The 17,541-nt window shown below is 38.5% G+C and overlaps 1 protein-coding gene across 1 annotated transcript in view; it reads left to right on the forward strand.

The window, feature by feature from the left end:
- The window catches only part of TEX15 (testis expressed 15, meiosis and synapsis associated), a 92,022-nt gene that overhangs the window by 66,735 nt on the left and 7,746 nt on the right, over nucleotides 1-17,541 (forward strand). Inside the window, 3 exon segments of the mRNA XM_068970547.1 lie at nucleotides 630-688; nucleotides 4,679-5,484; nucleotides 5,487-5,885. Coding sequence (XP_068826648.1) covers nucleotides 630-688; nucleotides 4,679-5,484; nucleotides 5,487-5,885 — 1,264 coding nt within the window.

Below are 17,541 nucleotides of genomic sequence, written 5' to 3' on the forward strand. Positions count from 1 at the left end.
GTTATCACCCACACAGAGAAACAGTAGCAATATTTTAAAATATTTAATTATGAAGGAGTTAGAAGTTGTCGTACATAAGTGCATTTTGTTTAAAAGATTTCATACAGCATTTATTAAATAGTTGGCAATGTTCTAATGATTGTACAAACATTAACTGTTTTTATTCTTCACAAAGTGCTTTTTCCATGTTTTTTCAATGATTTAAAGGGGAGAGATTCTAAATATAGTTGTAAGTAGTAAGTCACCCGGGTCTTAGGAAAAAAGTACTGTTTTACAGAATAAGAAAGAAAAATCCACAGTTGACAGGCATTACGTACCCTGGGACTAGGTGACTGGCTTACTGAAAAGGATATAAAACACAGAGCAGGCTTCCTACTTGTTGTAAGATGTGGGTAAAGAGAATGTTGCTAATTGCTTTTTTACAAAATGTTTCCAAACATTTTTCAAATATGAGACATTCAACACAGTCACTAATTTTTAAAGGAGAGGATCATTAATGAAGATAGTTTCAGATGGTGCATTTTAGAGGATGACAGAACAAGCAATTGCAGATGTCTGGTAAATAAAATAATGAATATATTATACTTTAAATCATCAACAATGTAGGTCTTTGTATTTTTTAAACATAGGTTGGCATGAAACATGTCACAGAAATCAAAAGAGAAAAGTCACCATTCGAGCATGCAAGGTAGGAGTTGCCATCAGCCCTTTTTGATGAAAAACTGAATAAAATTGAGCATGTATTATGGAGCAAGACTTGAACGGGTCTACATGTAACTTCAGGGACAAGAGTGTGCTAAGGAGGTGGGGGTTGTGTCAGTCTCTTTAGTTTGAATTTCATTATGCATCGAAAGGGATGTCCCATGAAAGATGTTTTTACAGTGATTTAAAGGGTAAGGAGTGACTAAGTTCAGTTAAGAGTAGTAAGTCAGCTAGGGCTTAGAAAAGAGTGATACTTTACAAAATAAGAAAGTAAAGGTCATATTTGACAGACATTATTTAATGAATTGATGGGGCTTCCTGACTGGCTTAGTAACAAGAACATCAGAATGGGGCAAGTGATCAAATAGAGGTTTTTAAACTTGTGAATTTCACAGACCTGTCAAATTTCAAGACTGGTTTAAAAGATACAAATTGCCAAGTTATATTACTGAGAACTTAAGTCAAATATACACATATTATAAGTATACTACTATTCCATGAAAGGATTGTATTAACACCACAGTACAGAAAGACCATGACTTCAAAATGCTAGATCTTTAAATACTTTTTTAATTCATTATTTTTAGTAAAAACAAACTGCATTATTTATATTTTTCTCATTTTGACATGAAGTAGCACCACTGGACTTGTTGACCATTTCTTGTTTCATTCCACTCTGTAAGATTTTCAATTTATGACAAGCTGCATTTTTACCATTTTTTTTCCATCCTATGAAGGAAAATGAATAATAGGAATGAGAAAAGAGAAGCATGTCATCTGTCTTGTTTGGTTGTCTTCTACCTGGCACAGATGACTCTGAATAATCATGGAGTGGCATAAAGATGAATAGGCTCTCAGAGGCCCTTCCCTGGTGGTCCAGTGGCTAAAGACCCTGTGCTCCTAATCCAGAGGGCCTGGGTTTGATTCCTGGTCAGGGAACTAGATCCCGCATGCCACAACTAAGACCTGGTACAGCCAAATAATTAATTTTATAAAGATGAATAGGCTATCAGAAGGATAACAGAAACCAGTTCTGTAACCATCTCAGTTTTGTTACTAAGTATAGGTAGGTACTTGCTATTCAAAGAATCAAACTCTGTCTCACCTGGCAGGGGAATGAATTCTAATATAAAGTTAATATAGGGTGTCATTGTCATAGAAGAACATTCTCTAAGAGTGTGCCTTAGGTGTATGGGTGGTTCAGTGGTAGAAATCTTGCCTGCCACACGGAAAGCCTGGGTTCAGGTCCCAGCCCGTGCAGCCACAGCATCCCCTTTACTGCTCTTGTGGCTCAGCTGGTAAAGAATCCACCTGCAATGAGGGAGACCTGGGTTCGATCCCTGGGTTGGGAAGATCCCCTGGAGAAGGGAAAGGCTACCCACTCCAGTATTCTGGCCTGGAGAATTCCATGGACTGTATAATCCATGGTGTCGCAGAGTCGGACACGACTGACTGACTTTCACTACACTACTAAAAGGACAGATCATACAGGCAGCTGTCAACCTGAAAGGTTGAGACATCACTGAAACATCATTGGAAATGTGATAAAATCAGAACTGCACTTTGTGGAAACTGTCAAATATTATATTGATGACAATGCAGGTTGTCATTCGAGTGCCTCTTAAGGAGGCTGGACTAAGTAAAATAAGGGGTTTTTAGTTTCATGAGTGGGGTATACAAATTCCAAGCCAAAGATGAATTTGTCTTGACTGTGCAAGAATGGTCACCTTTATCTTTCAACGTGTTCTTTTCCACTTGTAATTCAAAGAATTGGTTGAGACACCAAAAATTACGATTACCTTGGGGACCTATTTGAACTCTTTTGTTCTGGACATCCATAATGAATGCTTCCTTCAGACTTCATCGAGCCTGTCTCATTTAGGTAGGGATGCCAAGGATGTTCAGTTGACAAGCAGTTTTGGAAGTCTGCTTCTCCTGTTCTTGACCTTAAACAGACAAAATACCTCAGTCATTTGTGAAAACAGAAGATAATCTTTGAGCAGGGAGTCACAGCTAGTGGTTTCACCAGCTCTGTATCACTAGGCTGGAGGTATATGAATTAGAAACTACTGCAAGAAAATTAAAATCAGGAAATGTCTGAAGCATAAAATAATTTATTACAATATTGACAGCACTCTATATTTTCAGATGTATTGGAAAAATATTTGAAATGTGGAATGTATCACCTTCAACATGAAAAGTAGCTCAATTTAAATCAAGGGAATAAAACTGGGGAAATGTTTCTTGTATAGTGCCAATACAAAGAGGAAAATGTGTAATCTTAATCCCACTGCTGGGCATACACACCAAGGAAACCAGAATTGAAAGAGACACTTGTACGCCAATGTTCATCACCGCACTGTTAATAATAGCCAGGACATGGAAGCAACCTAGATGTCCATCAGCAGATGAATGGATAAGAAAGCTGTGGTACGTATACACAATGGAGTATTACTCAGCCATTAAAAAGAATACATTTGAATCAGTTCTAATGAGGTGGATGAAATTGGAGCCGATTATACAGAGTGAAGTAAACCAGAAAGAAAAACACCAATACAGTATACTAACGCAGCAATGGCACCCCACTCCAGTACTCTTGCCTGGAAAATCCTATGGATGGAGGAGCCTGGTAGGCTGCAGTCCATGAGGTCGCTAAGAGTCGGACATGACTGAGTGACTTCACTTTCACTTCTCACCCTCATGCATTGGAGAAGGAAATGGCAACCCACTCCAATGTTCTTGCCTGGAGAATCCCAGAGATGGGGGAGCCTGGTGGGCTGCTGTCTACAGGGTTGCACAGAGTCGGACACGACTGAAGTGACTTAGCATCAGCAGCAGCAGCAACGCATATATTTGGAATTTAGAAAGATGGTAACGATAACCCTGTATGCGAGACAGCAAAAGAGACACAGATGTATAGAACAGTGTTTTGGACTCTGTGGGAGAGGGCGAGGGTGGGATGATTTGGGAGAAGGACGTTGAAACATGTATAATATCATATATGAAATGAATCACCAGTCCAGGTTTGATGGAGGATACTGGATGCTTGGGGCTGGTGCACTGGGATGACCCAGAGGGATGGTACGGGCAGGGAGGAGGGGGGGGGGGTTCAGGAGGGGGAACACGTGTATACCTGTGGCAGATTCATGTTAATGTATGGCAAAACCAATACAATATTGTAATCAACCTCCAATTAAAATAAATCTATTAAAAAAATAGAAAATATGAAATACAACTTATACATGTGTCTCTGGGGCTAAGAGGATAATGTAAGACAATGCACAGATATCACTACTGAATATGGGCCCTGTAGCTTAGCCAGGGGGCTTCCCAGGTGGCACTAATGGTAAAGAACCTGCCTGCCAGTGCAGGAGATGTAAGAGACTTGGGTTTGATCCCTGGGCCAGGAAGATGCCCTGAAGGAGGGCATGGCAACCCACTCCAGTATTCTTGCCTGGAGAATCCCATAGACAGAGGAGCCTGGAAAGCTACAGTCCATAAGGTCACAAAGAGTCAGACATGACTGAAGTGACTTAACACGCATACACAGACCTTCTGCAGGACCAGGCTTCTCAAGCACAGCCTATATTTCCAACATTAGAATCACATGGGCTCCACTTACAGATGAAGGTTTCAGGATCTCATCCTAGACCTAAGCATCCAATTCTCTGGGAGTACATTTTACTAATAGTAAATAGTCCATGTGGTCCTGGAACATAGTGATGTCTAAGAGCCATAAATAAAAGCTCAAAGTGGTTCAAGAAACCAAGTAGAAAGAGACAGGGAAGCACCTCCTCCCTCTGGCTCAGGGACTCAAGGCAGAGGCTACTGTGTTCACAGAGATTCAATAAACTACTTCATCTGCATTTCAAAAAAAAAATTATTCTCCCAAGTAAAATTTTCAAATATGTCTTCATATTGAAATTTTATGACACAGTATTTACAGTTGTTTGTATATATGTATTACACGTAACAGGACTATGAGATCTCATTATGAAAGTGAAAATGAAATAGGACCAGATTCATCTGACAGTCTGGAAAGAAGCCATGTCTCTCCAAAACAAGTTGAAACTCAAAGATCAGTACCTTTAATGAACCTGAAAGATTCAGAAGATGAAATAGATTTAACTAATATTTCATTTGCTACTTCAGAAGATTTCACCAGACAACAAGGGAAATTAAGTAGCACAAAGAAAAGAAATGGAAATTTTAGTGCTGCTCAAGCAAAAAGTGAGAAGAAAACTTGTTCTCCTTTGGCAATTTTTGACCAAAAAAGTATAGATGACACATTTTCAAAAGACCAGGAGATGCCTCCACAGAAATTTCTTAAAAATCCCCCAGATACTGCAGAGAAATCCTGCCCCTCAGACATAAAACCAGGAACTGATGCTTCTCTTTTGCTGAATGCATCAGAACCTAGTTTCTGTTTTGTGAGTGATAGCCATGCCACTTTAGAAATGACTGACTTTGAACCTCAAGATAATGAAATATTCAATTCATCCATTAATTATACATGCACCGGTTCTCCAGAACCCATGAATATCCAGAACAAAATTCCTGTTGTGCAAATAAATAAAGCACGACCTGCAAAAACTGGGTCAAAAGAAAAATACATGAAGGATACATTGAATTTCAGTACTATACCTGTAGAAGCCTCTGAGAACATCACCCTTAATGTGAATCAAAGAGTAGAATACTCTTTGTCTGAACAACAGAATTCGAAAGTCTTAGTTCAGAATGCTGCCACATACTTGAATGAAATTCCACAGTCTGCGTGTACCCCAGATATGACTCTCTTTCTGGGTACTCACTTGAAACTTCATATCCTTACTGTTCTTGGTGTGTTTATCATTACAGCAGCAGCAGTGACAGTTCCATTACCCAGACATCCCAGGGAGCAGCGTTCTATGAAGTACAGCCACCTCCTCCTGGGATGTTGACTGCAGTTACGAGTAACATTCAGAATACCCCTTCTCCTCTTTTGTCCTCTCAATATTTTGAATACTTTGATGAGGAACCACAAGCAAATGCCTTAGTGCCAGTGAGTGACTATTTTCCACCTCAAACACCTGTTTACAACGTTCAGCAGCCAGTGTTGTCACAGTATACTCCCCATCAACCATCCACTCCATACCCTTCCTCTCCTGATTTGGATGCGCTTCTAGAAGTTCCTTGGACTTACGGTGAGTTTCACAAGTCTTAATGCTTGCTTTCTAGAGTTTTCACTTTTATCTTTGTACATTTTTGTAAGTGGAATTTACAGCAGGTGGTGAGATAACATTTTTCTGTGAAGGCCTGAAGAATTGTTTAAATATCAGGCAGTTGAATTATGTTGTCAGTGGACACCTAGTTATCAAAGACTGAGAGGAAAAAATAAGTAATATCACTAATCTGTCCTTCAATGAAACCCAACTTCAAGGAATAATAGTTACATAAGTTATAGTTAATGAAATATGATGCAACCATTGAAGGGTTTATAAAAGTTTCTGGTGACAGTTTTCAAAACTGTATCATATAAATTTACTTATGTAAATAAATGGTTAGAAATACTGAAATAAAATACAATAATAATTTAACTTGTCTCACTGAGTGATAAAATTTTGGGTTTGTGGAGAGTGTTCTTTATTTCCTAGGTTTCCTATTGTGAACATACATTTTTTGACAAATGGAGGAAAAAATAGAGTAAAAAGAGGTAGAAAAGGGAAGTTTAATCAGATATATAATATTCTAATATAATATCATGGCCTAAGTGAATGGAAGTTAGTTGAAGTGTGTTGGTAGAACAACTTGGTAGATTGCCAGTGGAACTTGAAGTGTTTTTTCTGAAACAATTCTGCTTGTAGAATATAGTTTTAATTAAAATGAAAGGCATATTTACCATAGTTAAAGCAAAATTTGAAAACAATTAGTAGTAGTTCTGCAAAAACTACAATTATCCATTAACACGCAGGTAATTCTACCATCAGAGGTAAAATGTACTGTATGTAAAGTTAATCATCTCTTAATGTCTTAAACAGGGAAATAAAAGAGATTTTCTTTTAAATTGAAAAGTTGTTTCTCAAGCAGAATCATAGTTCTGTAAGTTGTGTGTGTCTTCAGATATAGAAGGTGAAAAATACCACTTGCAAATTAAGCCAAAAACTAGTTTTGAACCTTTGATTTGACTTTTTGCTTCTACTTGGTATTAACTGCAATATAAAAGAAGGAAGAAAATATATTAACACTATCAAGGGTTTGTATTTGTTAAAATAGAGTTCAGTAAACATGTTGAGAGACTTCTCTGGTGGTCTTAACGATTAAGACTCTGCCTTCCAATGCAGGGGACGTGGCTTTGATCCCCAGTCAGGAAACTAAGGTCCCACATGCCATGGTGTGTGGCTAAAAATTTAAATAAATAAATTGCTGAATTGTGTTTTTTAAAAAAGTTCTTTCTCAATCCTGGGATCTCTTACAAACTAAAGGAGAAAAATTTATTGAATTGATTATCATTCATTTGTCTGAATAGGGCAGGGTAGGGTAGTTCTGTTTCTAATTAGGGAACCCGATCACAGCAGCACCTGTATATTGGAGTTGCCACCAGTGCCCATTAACCTATAGGACAAAACTCAAATAGGTTAGCTTGGAATGCAGGGCCCTTCACAGCCCTACATACACAGCCTCATTTCCCATCACTTCCACCTTTGTATCCAAACCACAGTGAACTCCTTACTGTTCTCTCACATGACATTCCTCTTGTATTTCCATAGTCCTTTTTGTGTGCATTTCTCACACACAAAAAAGTGTTATGTGGTGGTGTGATTATTTATGTATCCTTTCGTTCCCATCTCGCTCCACCAAGTAAGTTTAAACAAGATTGGAAAGTTTTCACCTAAATCATAGCCTGAAAAAAAAACTATAGAGGAGAGAAAGAAGTGGGGGTGGGGGGAGGGGGGTATATGACTGTGCTTTTTCCTTTTTGCTCAATTTGATACATTGCTGTTGCTGCTTTAATGATAAACACAGTGTAGTAGACATGGCAAACCTATGAGTTAAAGAAGACATTTGAAATTTCAGAGTAGGACATTTTTGATGTAATTGCTCCATAAAGGTTTTCATAGTTTGAACTTTCTTGTGTTCTTAATAATTATTGTGATGCTAAAAAAGCTATCTCTGGAATCAAATCCAGCTTTGATTCTCAAAATTTTTAATTGTTATCACTTTGACTTGTTCATTTGCTAAAAGTTGTGTCCACCTCTTTGTGACTCCATGGACTGTAGCCTTCCAGATTCCTCTATCCTCCACTACCTCTGGAGTTTGCTCAAATGCATGTCCGTTGCATTGGTGATGCTATCTAAGTATCTCATCCTCTGTCATCCCTTTCTTCTCCTGCCCTCAATCTTTCCCAGCATTGGGGTCTTTTCCAATGAGTTGGCTCTTCCCATTGGGTGGCCAAAGTATTGGAGCATCAGCAACAGTCCTTCAGATGAATGTTCAGGGTTGATTTCCTTTTGGTTATATTTGGTTATATTATTATTATATTTGGTTACATGTTTCCTTTGGTTATATTATAGCTCAGTTGGTAAAGAATCTTCCTGCAATGCAGGAGACCCCAGTTTGATTCCTGGGTCAGGAAGATCTGCTGGAGAAGGGATAGGCTCCCCACTCCAGTACTCTTAGGCTTCCCTAGTGGCTCAGCTGGTAAAGAATCTGCCTGCAATGCAGGAAACCTGGGTTTGATCCCTGGGTTGGGAAGATCTCCTGGAGAAGGGAAAGGCTACCCACTCCAGTATTCTAGCCTAGAGAATTCCATGGACTATATATAGTCCATGGGGTTGAAGAGTCAGATACCACTGAGCAACTTTCACTTCACTTACATTGCTGCTGTTAGTCGTGTCCGACTCTGTGCGACCCCATAGACGGCAGCCCACCAGGCTCCCCCATCCCTGGGATTCTCCAGGCAAGAACACTGGAGCGGGGTGCCATTGCCTTCTCCGTCACTTATATTATTGTGAAAATAAAAGGAAAAGAAACAACTACCTACTTATAAATATGTGCCTCTCTGTGCACTCAGTCATGTCCAACTCTCTGTGACCCCATGGACTGTAGCCCACCAGGCTCCTCTGTTGATGGGATTTCCCAGGCAAGAATCCTGGAGTGGGTTGTCATACTCTTCTCCAGGGGATCTTCCTGACCCAGAGATCGAACCTGTGTCTCTTGCTTTTCCTTCATTGGCAGGCAGATTCTTTACCTCTGTGCCACCAAGGAAGCACTTACTATCGTATCAAAGAGTAACTCAAAAATTAGAAGACATTAAGCACATCTTTTAGTTTTTGTGAGTGAAAATAATCCATAGAGATCGCATCACACTAAAAACAAACCATATCCTTCTGAAGATGTGAGAAGCCCTGTGACCCACTTCCTTGCTGTTCTTGCTGTTTGTACGTAGCACCATAGTGGAACTAAAGGGAGATCTGAGAGAGCCCTGTGTGCAAGACAAGTTACATCCTTTATTCCACTTAATTCTCACAAGATACATGAGAGAGATACAAGGATGTCATTGCCCTTTTACAGATGAGGAGGATTAAATATTGTAATTTTGTCAGGATCCCATGGGTAGTGAAGGGCAGATGTGCAGTCCGAACTCTGGTTTCTTTGGCTATAACTTAACTGGATTCTTTCCACTTTCCTATTAAACATACCGTCTGTCTGCATCGTTAACTTCATCTCAAATCCTCATGTTTTTTTTTTTTCTTCCAGGTCCATGCCATGAAGAACCCTTTGAGCCAGGACAATGAGAATTGCCTTCTGTCTGCTGAAATAAAGGGGGTTTAACAAGTTTATCCAAGTATTTTTTTACTTATGTATTTTTTTATTTTTAACATTTAAAAATATATGGCAATTGGTAAGAAATTATCAACATTACAACCTTGATAAAACATTTAAATGCAATAGTATATCATATAATGAAACAAGAAATCAACCTCTGACGTTTAAATGCCAAAAGAATTTCCATGCATTTAATTTTGTGAACTCCGTACTAGGCTATTTTCAGTACTCACCTAGCCTTTAGAACAAATAACTATATTGTGAAATTTATTTTTTGAGATGTTGTTATTAGAGCTGTTATAATTATATAAAGTATCTCTTTGGGATTATTCTAATGGAATAAGGAGAGTAAATGTAACATTTAATATGATTAAGGGTAAGCAATAGTAGTAATTCTTGAAAACAAGATTTTTGTCTTTGATATTTTTGGATACAAATTTATGGTAGTATTGTGCCATCCAACTTAAGCATTTTTTTTTTACTTAGATCAGTCATTAGACCAATAATTTTATAATTTTTGAAACTTCATATAATTTATCAGTCTGTGTCTAATATGACAAATACCTTTAATTTCAATATTTTCTAATTTTAACTGGCAAAATATATTTTAACAGAAAACAAGGTTTGCATATTTTCAGTGTTTGTCCTTGAGTAGAGACTTTAAAAATTGTTATGTTTGAAGCAATTTTAGATCATGATATTGAAATTTAAAGCACATTAACCCCTTTTTCCAGAAAGAGCCCTTTCTACCAGATTCTTTTTTATTTGTTTTTTACAATTGAAATGGCTCTTCTAGTGATTTTATAGCAAAAAATGGGAATAATGTCTTTAGCCTGTGCCATTAGTTGAGTTATATTTCAGTAGTTAAATAATGCAACACAAGTTTTTTAATGGTGTGATCATAGATTTTTTTTTCCTTTTCAACATTCCATGAAAGTAAAAATTATTTGAGAAATAATCATCCTTAAACAACAGGGCTTAGTGTGTCCAGCAAATGCTCTGCCCACCAACAACCATTCCCTGTCTCTGTAAGATCCCAGTCAGAAAGATCCCTCACAACTGGATAGACTTTCCCAAGTCTGAAAGTCAAAGTGTTAGTGGCGCAGTTGTGTCCAATGCTTTGCTACCCCATGGACAGTAGCCCACCAGGCTACTGTCTGTGGAATTCACCAGGCAAGAATACTTGCAGTGGGTAGCCATTAAATTCTCCGGGGGCTCTTCCCCACCCAGGGATCAAACCCAGGTCTCCCACATTGTAGGCAGATTCTTTACTATCTGAGCCACCAGGGAAGCCCCTTCCCAAGTCTAGTGGGCCCTAAAATGTGGTAAAGAGATTTGCATTGGCTAAATCTAAATAACTAGCAAAGCTAAAGTGTTTTTTCAACTTTCTTTTTTGCAACCTTTTTATGTTAGCTAACTTTTTATGTTATCTAGTATAGCTATCCAAAGAGAGTGTGATTCAGCCAAATTTATTGTAGAGTAGCTAATTTTTCAATTTAGAAAAACACTAAGATCTTCCAGGGTAAGTCTCATTAGTCACATTAACCAAATAAGATGGAATTCAGAGTATATCAGGGTTCTTCTTTAACAAATAGATTTTAAAAGGGGAAAGTCAAGCAAAGAACTGCAACTGAAACAGGAATCAGAAAAATACTCTAGAATTAAAGTAGTACAAAAAATAACATAAATATTTTGCCCAGATAATTTATATATTTGGAAAAATTCTGTAAAAATCAGAACTCCTGAAAAGGTATTAAAGCAGTAATATCAGCTGTTTTTCAAAGAATGACTTTGCTTTTCCCATTTGTTTAGTGTTTGGTTAGGGAAAGATGTTGCAGATTTATTATTAAAACTTTTTCTATTAGGTTAATCAAAAATTCAATATTCTGATTAAAGATGCTTTCTTTAAACAACTTACAGATTTTGTTGAATATTGGCTTTGTGATGTTTTTATTTCATGAGTTTTAATTTCTTGCAAAAAGGGTAATAAAACCTTATAAATATTGAGTTACGTTTTAAAACCTGCACTTTGAAACAGAACATGAAAAAATGGAGCATTTCTTCCCTTCAAGTTTGTGTTTTGGCTCTAAAAATAAAAATAGAACAAATTAAAGTTTGAGCAAACATTATTAATAAAAAACTGCTTGTCTGTAAATATTATTGTCTTGGAACTTGAAGAATTATGTGAATAAACTGAATTCCTTCTAGTCCTTCTAGTTTCATGGGTTTTTTTTTCCCTTTTGTGTTTCTTGACTAATTCGGAAATATATGGATGATCTTTGGTTTGTGCATACACTCATTGCAAGAAAAAGAGCCCACAGATTGCTGACCAAAGTAGGTTAAATAAGCTGTTGGGCATCCTTCTATTCCAGCTGCGTCTGCCTTCACCTCCTCCTTCCCTTTCCTGACTCTGACAAACTTCCTTCCTGCCCAGAGTTCACAGGACCAGCCCAAGTCCCTGCCCTCATGCCATTCTCGCTCCAGTCAAGACAGCCAAGTATCAAACATATAAGTAATTTATTTCACATTGTGAGAATTGACACATACGGAATACAGTAATGCAGTAGAGCCTGACTGCATGACCCATAAGCTGAGCTATTCAGGGGGGCCTCTTCGATGAGGTAATCAAATTAACTTCATATATTTTAATTCTGTCACTGTGCCTTCTGTTAATATACCTAGTATAAAAGTGCTTCTAAAACTTGAATTCTGAATCCAGCCAAATGTAAGGCTATACTTTGATTTCTCTGATGAGAGAATTCCTCAAAAAAGTTTTTTGGTAAACTTGAATATATAAACTTTTAGAGATATGTATGTTTAAATGTCAATTGTATGTTATATTAAAATGCATTAACTCATAAACAGATGGATTCAAGTCCTCTTTCTGCCTCCAATGCGGGAGACCCGGGTTCAGTCTCTGGGTCGGGAAGATCTCCTGGAGAAGGAAATGGCAACCCACTCCAGTATTCTTGCCTGGAAAACCCCATGGATGGGGGAGCCTGGTGGGCTACAGTCCATGGGATCGCAAAGAGTCGGACACGACTGAACAACTTCACTTTCATTTTTTATGCACATTTGACATCATCAGATCCTTTTGGAGCCCTGTTACAGAACTTTCCAAAGCATATCATCCTCACTTCTAAATTCTTTGAGATATATGCTTTCTAAACCTGGGTATGTATCTAAAATTGCTTTTGGTTGAAGTCATTTCAAGTTAATTTCCTTCCCAAAGACCTTGCTTAAAGTAATGATTGAAGACTTCAAACTAAAGTAAGCCTCCATTTTCTTCTCAGTGGGAATAATTTTAGGAGAAAAACTGACTTGCATTCAAGTATATGTGGTATTTTAAAGCTATTAAATTTTTTTATAGGCATAGTTTGATTTCAGTTTTACCATATTGATATTGCTTGAGTAGTGTGATTAACTCCCAGTTATCAATGTAGTTTGAAAAAAAGCAATGTGGAGGAAGAAAATTAAATTATTTTTACAAGACAAGCATTCCTTAAATTACATCTGATGGACACAGTTCTAAGAGGAGTGACTGCAGAGTCATTAAAGAATCCCTCTGGTATTTATAAGAAGTCTCCTTTAAAATACCCTGTGGAACCCCTAAAACACACTGCATTCTTGTCACAGGAAACTGCATTTATCTTAGGATTTATAAGTCTATATTTAAGTCTGTTTTCCTTGGTTAGATAAGAATAATTTAGATCTATGACAGATTCATTTCTTTTTCTTAAATGTGAGAATCTATGTTTTGACTGGTATAGTCAGTTGAGCATGTTTGGTTATTTGAAGGTTGTGTTCAGTCAGCAGTTATTGAACATCTGATTTGTGCTTCAAGTATTCTGTTTTGCTTGTGTGCATGCATCAACTAATCTTTATATCAGCCCCATAAAGGCAAATGTTACTCCCTTCTTTTATAAATGCATTCATGAAGAAGGCCCTTCAAGATATTTTGCCCCTCGAGTCATCTTTGTGAACATCAGTTAATAGTCTTCAGTATTGTTGGTTTGAAAAGAATATAAGACCTATCTCAGTGTTACTTGCTTTCTAATTCCAGTCATCAGCTTGCTAACCTGATACATATAATCCCTTGAAAATTGTGAATACATAGTGTGCAAAGAGCAATACAGTAACTTGAGATTTTTCGCACTTAAGAAACAATTGCTCTATGTGCATACAAATCTAGTCCCTTGGCAAAGATCATTTTAGTTGTACTGAGAAGTGAATTATTTCTCATATTGAGAGTTATGCTAAGTCAAGTAGCTAATAACTCCTAATCCACTGATTCCCAACCAAGGTGTTTACAACTACATCTGAATATTAATGAAAACAATTTCCTCAAAATTGGCTGTGTTCCCACTTTGTCTTTTCAAATGTTATCCCGAAGCTTATCCTCCAGTAAGCTTTGGTGAAAGGCAGACTCTCTACTTTCCATCCCTCCCTCACTTCTGTGACAAGACCGTTCATTTCTGTGACAGTTTCTTAAAGATACACCCACCCTCTTAACCTTTCATACAGGTCAGTCATAAAAATGTTTCAGATATGTCATCTATTGAAAATGAACACAGAACCTGCTGAGTCAGCTAGGTTACTTTTGTGGTCTTCCACTTGGTGGAATTTTTCAGGGCAAAATATTAGGACAGACTAAAGACTAATTTTATTGCCTGGCTTTCTGGGTTCTTGACCCCAGGAACCAGCAATAATGAAAAAATTTTTCTTACAACCTCTACTCATATCCATCAGATGACAAAGTAAAAATAATCTGTTAATGAATGATACTTCATCATGAGTGTTTCTTTTGGATCAAACCCTCCCAGCACATCAATGTGTTCACCAACTTGGAAGCTCCACAGAGATGGAGTGACCGGAGTTTTTATTGGAATTTAATTACATGAATGTGTAATTACATCCTTGCTCACACAGATGAGTTCAGTCCCCAGCCCTATGCCCTCCCCTAAGGTCAGGCTTTTCATACTGTTCATGGGGTTCTCAAGGCAAGAATACTGAAGTGGTTTGCCATTCCCTTCTCCAGTGGACCACATTCTGTCTGACCTCTCCACCATGACCCTCCCGTCGGGTGGCCCCATGGGCATGGCTTAGATTCATTGAGTTAGACAAGGCTGTGGTCCTAGTCTGATTAGATTGACTAGTTTTCTGTGAGTATGATTTCAGTGTGTCTGCCCTCTGATGCCCTCTTGCAACACCTACCATCTTACTTGGGTTTCTCTTACCTTGGACGTGGGGTATCTCTTCACGGCTGCTCCAGCAAAGCACAGCTGCTGCTCCTTACATTGGATGAGGGGTATCTCCTTACCACTGCCCTTCCTGACCTTGAATGTGGAATAGCTCCTCTAGGCCCTCCTGTGCCTGCGCAGCCACTGCTCCAGGTCAGTAAGTGCCCAATATGCTACTGGAGATCAGTGGAGAAATAACTCCAGAAAGAATGAAGGGATGGAGCCAAAGCAAAAACAATAACCAGTTGTGGATGTGACTGGTGATAGCAAGGCCCGATGCTGTAAAGAGCAATATTGCATAGGAACCTGGAATGTCAGGTCCATGAATCAAGGCAAATTGGAAGTGGTCAAACGAGATGGCAAGGGTGAACATCGACATTCTAGGAATCAGCGAACTAAAATGGACTGGAATGGGTGAATTTAACTCAGATGACCATTATGTCTACTACTGCGGGCGGGAATCCCTCAGAAGAAATGGAGTAGCCATCATGGTCAACAAAACAGTCCAAAATGCAGTACTTGGATGCAGTCTCAAAAATGACAGAATGATCGCTGTTTGTTTCCAAGGCAAACCATTTAATACAGTAATCCAAGTCTATGCCTCAAGCAGTAACACTGAAGAAGCTGATGTTGAATGGTCCTAAAAAGACCTACAGGAACTTTTAGAACTAACACCCAAAAAAGATATCCTTTTTTATTATAGGGGACTGGAATGCAAAAGTAGGAAGTCAAGAAACACCTGGAGTAACAGGCAAATTTGGCCTTGGAATACGGAATGAAGCAGGGCAAAGACTAATAGAGTTTTGCCAAGAAAATGCACTGGTCATGGCAAACACCCTCTTCCAACAACACAAGAGAAGACTCTACACATGGACATCACCAAATGGTCAACAACAAAATCGGATTGATATATTTTTTGCAGCCAAAGATGGAGAAGCTCTATACAGTCAACAAAAACAAGACCAGGAGCTGACTGTGGCTCAGATCATGAACTCCTTATTGCCAAATTCAGACTTAAACTGAAGAAAGTAGGGAAAACCACTAGAGCATTCAGGTATGACCTAAATCAAATCCCTTATGATTATACAGTGGAAGTGAGAAATAGATTTAAGGGCCTAGATCTGATAGAGTGCCTGATGAATTATGAACGGAGGTTCGTGACATTGTACAGGAGACAGGGATCAAGACCATCCGCATGGAAAAGAAATGCAAAAAAGCAAAATGGCTGTCTGAGGAGGCCTTACAAATAGCTGTGAAAAGAAGAGAAGTGAAAAGCAAAGGAGAAAAGGGAAGATATAAGCATCTGAATGCAGAGTTCCAGAGAATAGCAAGAAGAGATAAGAAAGCCTTCTTCAGCGAGCAATGCAAAGAAATAGAGGCAAACAACAGAATGGGAAAGACTAGAGATCTCTTCAAGAAAATTAGAGATACCAAGGGAACATTTCATGCAAAGATGGGCTCGATAAAGGACAGAAATGGTAGGGACCTAACAGAAGCAGAAGATATTAAGAAGAGGTGGCAAGAATACACAGAAGAACTGTACAAAAAAGATCTTCACAACCAAGATAATCGTGATGGTGTGATCACACACCTAGAGCCAGACATCCTGGAATGTGAAGTCAAGTGGGCCTTAGGAAGCATCACTATGAACAAAGCTAGTGGAGGTGATGGAATTCCAGTTGAGCTGTTTCAAATCCTGAAAGATGATGCTGTGAAAGTACTGCACTCAGTATGCCAACAAATTTGGAAAACTCAGCAGTGGCCACAGGACTGGAAAAGGTCCGTTTTCATTCCAATCCCAAAGAGAGGCAATGCCAAAGAATGCTCAAACTACCGCACAATTGCACTCATCTCACACGCTAGTAAAGAAATGCTCAAAATTTTCCGAGCCAGGCTTCAGCAATATGTGAACCGTGAACTTCCAAATGTTCAAGCTGGTTTTAGAAAAGGCAGAGGAACCAGAGATCAAATTGCCAACATCCACTGGATCATGGAAAAAGCGAGAGTTCCAGAAAAACATCTATTTCTGCTTTATTGACTATGCCAAAGCCTTTGACTGTGTGGATCACAATAAACTGTGGAAAATTCTAAGAGAGATGGGATTACCAGACCACCTGACCTGCCTCTTGAGAAACCTGTATGCAGGTCAGAAGGCAACAGTTAGAACTGGACATGGAACAACAGACTGGTTCCAAATAGGAAAAGGAGTATGTCAAGGCTGTATATTGTCACCCTGCTTATTTAACTTCTATGCAGAGTACATCATGAGAAACGCTGGACTGGAAGAAGCACAAGCTGGAATGAAGATTGCCAGGAGAAATATCAATCACCTCAGATATGCAGATGACACCACCCTCATGGCAGAAAGTGAAGAGGAACTAAAAAGCCTCTTGATGAAAGTGAAAGAGGAGAGTGAAAAAGTTGGCTTAAAGCTCAACATTCAGAAAACGAAGATCATGGCATCTGGTTCATCACTTCATGGGAAATAGATGGGGAAACAGTGGACACAGTGTCAGACTTTATTTTGGGGGGCTCCAAAGTCACTGCAGACGGTGATTGCAACCATGAAATTAAAAGACGCTTACTCCTTGGAAGAAAAGTTATGACCAACCTACATAGCATATTGAAAAGCAGAGACATTACTTTGCCAACAAAGGTCCATCTAGTCAAGGCTGTGGCTTTTCCAGTGGTCATGTATGGATGTGAGAGTTGACTGTGAAGAAAGCTGAGTGCTGAAGAAGTGATCCTTTTGAACTGTGGTGTTGGAGAAGACTCTTGAGAGTCCCTTGGACTG

The sequence above is a fragment of the Capricornis sumatraensis genome, chromosome 4, assembly GCF_032405125.1.
Source record: "Capricornis sumatraensis isolate serow.1 chromosome 4, serow.2, whole genome shotgun sequence".
Taxonomy (NCBI): Eukaryota; Metazoa; Chordata; class Mammalia; order Artiodactyla; family Bovidae; genus Capricornis; species Capricornis sumatraensis.